This window comes from Ceratotherium simum, chromosome 3, assembly GCF_057802395.1.
Source record: "Ceratotherium simum simum isolate JZ-2026a chromosome 3, ASM5780239v1, whole genome shotgun sequence".
Taxonomy (NCBI): Eukaryota; Metazoa; Chordata; class Mammalia; order Perissodactyla; family Rhinocerotidae; genus Ceratotherium; species Ceratotherium simum.
In genome coordinates, this window is record NC_141902.1 from 30,307,280 (window position 1) to 30,310,210 (window position 2,931).

Below are 2,931 nucleotides of genomic sequence, written 5' to 3' on the forward strand. Positions count from 1 at the left end.
CACATGTACAGAAACGTAGTATCAATAATGCAGGTAAATAATGAAAGAGTAGACTAATACGGGTAATTTATCAGAATCATGAAAGTTTGATTCATACTATCTAGTCTAGTGTCCTTAGAAAGGTAAAAATTTGTCTCTAATTCATGGTTTCCCTCTTTTCTATTATTGTGACTTTATTAAAATAAAGTATTTTCAGGGGCTGAGTCATGAAAGTCACTGTTTTGTTGCTTAAGCAAACTCTGTTTACTACTTTATGAAATAAAAGATTTAAAAATTTGGTGTTTTCAGGAAGAACCAACATGCTTCATTAAAGTGCAATAACCAATGTCATCTCCATGTCTTCCAGACTAATGAACGCATCCACCAGAGAAACCAGCAGCTCCATTAGCTACTTTATCCTCACGGGCTTTCCCTCGAGCCCAGAAATGCAGCTCCTCTACTGCGGGATCTTCTCAGTAGCCTATACCCTGACCCTGATGGGGAACGCAGTCGTTGTCTGTGCTGTGAGGTGGGACTGGCGCCTTCACACCCCCATGTACATCTTCTTGGGCAATTTCTCTCTCCTGGAAATATGTTATGTTACCACGACCATCCCTAACATGTTGGCCAATTTCCTGTCCACCAGAAAGTCCATCTCCTTTGTGAGTTGTTTTGCGCAGTTCTACTTCTTCTTCTCTTTTGGGTGTGATGAGGGCTTCTTCCTTTGCATCACGGCCTTTGACAGGTACCTTGCCATCTGCCATCCTCTGCATTACCCACACGTCATGACTAAACAGCTGTACACTGGCCTGGTCAGCTTTGGATGGTCATGTGGGTTCATCCTCTTCCTAACCCCAGTCGTTTTCATTTCACAGTTGCCTTATTGTGGCCCAAATGTCATCAATCATTTTCTGTGTGATCCTGTCCCATTGATGATGCTGTCCTGTTCTGAAGACACCACCACGCAGTTCATTTACTCTACTTTCAATGCTATTTTTATGATTGGCACCTTTCTCTTTATCCTTTGGTCTTACGCTCTGGTGATTCTGGCTGTGCTACGGATGCCCTCAGAGGCTGGCAAACACAAGGCGTTCTCCACTTGTGCTTCTCATCTGGCTGTGGTGATCCTGTTTTTTGGCTCTGTTATGGTGATGTATGTTAGTCCTGGATCAAGACACCCAGTGAAAATGCAGAAATTCATTACCGTGTTTTATTCTGTGATAACACCTCTATGCAATCCTCTAATATATAGCCTCAGGAACAAGGAAATGAAGGCTGCTCTGAGGAAAATGTTTGGGACTGAACAAGGTGTTCATGAATATAAATGAGAGCCAAATTCCATCTCTCAAATGCAAGTTATCCAAATAAGACATGAGTGATATATTTATTTATAAATTCATCGTTTTATTAAGAAATAACTATAATGAGGACCCATTATCATCTTAAACACCACTCACCACAAGATTCGGAAGTCTTATTTAAGAAGAATATGTTGCAACAAGTGAATTCAATTTTATTGAATTAATCAATTTATGGTTATTAACAAGTGAAGTTAATATCAAGTGAGTGAAATTTTAGGTACCTAAGCCAACTAGTCTCTCTATATATAATTCAATTTCTAACAAGGAGACGGAGGTCTCCTTTGTATTACTAAGTTGAAGCAACTAATACACATGTAACAGATATCATAGATTGCTTTGAGAATTAACACTATAAGCCAATAATTCTCCACTGGGACACATTGACGGATAAAGAAGATTCAAGTTTGAAAGAAGTCCACCTTGCCAGAGTATAGCATGTGTCTTTAAGGAAACAGACTAACAGCCTTAGCTGGATATTAATGATTTTTCAGAGTGAACAAGACAGGGATAAGGAATTTAAAGTGTATTAGTACCCTGGAATATGGTAAAGATAAATGCTAAACATAAAGACCAGCGCATTACTCAGAGCGTAACTCACTATAGGGTAAATACAGTTTATGAAACAGCTTCTGGTACCATACGTGGTTTAGTGCTAGTACTGTGTGACTTATTTTAATACTGCCATAAGCATTCTTAAAACTATTTCTATAAAATATTTAATTAAAATTGTTGCTTTGATTATGAATGTTATTTTGTCCTGTTGCCATTTTTTTCAAACATGGCTCCCCAAAACATAATTAAAAGGAATCATAATATGAAATGTAATTTACAGAATTTTAGTTTGTAGCCTTCAAGAAGTCGTTTGCCCCACAAAGTGAGGTGCAGCAGCAATCGGATTTCATTTCATCAAGAACCTGGGTTGAGAATATTTTCTGACTTGGAAAGGCAGGATTTCTGAGTTTTGGAAAAGAAGTTGTTGTCTTTATTCCACTTCACACAAGAAACAAATTAAATGACTGAACAATTGCCTAAAAACTACTTATATTGGAAGAAAATATAAAAAATTTAGAACTTCATCCAAACTAACTTCAACAGTAGGTTCAAAGTGCTGATAATGTTAACACTGATTTTCTTCTGTGGAGCTTAAGGAATGTCCTTACTGGTTCTAATCACCTTTCCTAATTATATAAAAAAAGGGATAAGAATTAGTGATTCTTAATAAAGTATTGTGTTGATTGTTATGAAGGTACACAGCACCTATATTTGTAATTGGCTTTAGGTTAATTATTAGCTGAACTCATCTTAAATTCTACCTCATATTAAGTTTGCTGCCACTGATAGAATTGCAAATTTGGAGAATATTAAGAAACATTTCCTTAAGACACAGACCTACCTTTATCACACTAATCTCTCTTCCTCAGTTCATACCTATGACTTCACAGTGAGAAGTGAGGTTTCATAAATCAGCTGACAAAGGAGGAAAAGAACCTCAGGCTTGGTTCACAGACAGATTGTCTGAATATACACTAGTGCAAGTAAGAAATGTACTACTGCTGTACTACAACCCCTCTCAGGGGTGGCCACAGAGTGT

General features: G+C 37.5%; 1 protein-coding gene across 1 annotated transcript; it reads left to right on the plus strand.

The window, feature by feature from the left end:
• The first annotated feature begins 335 nt into the window (after window positions 1–335).
• LOC106800425 (olfactory receptor 11G2-like) lies at window positions 336–1,307 on the plus strand. The gene has a single exon (XM_014780388.2). The coding sequence runs from the start codon at window positions 336–338 to the stop codon at window positions 1,305–1,307; it is 972 nt and encodes a 323-aa protein (XP_014635874.2).
• The last annotated feature ends 1,624 nt before the right edge of the window (window positions 1,308–2,931 follow it).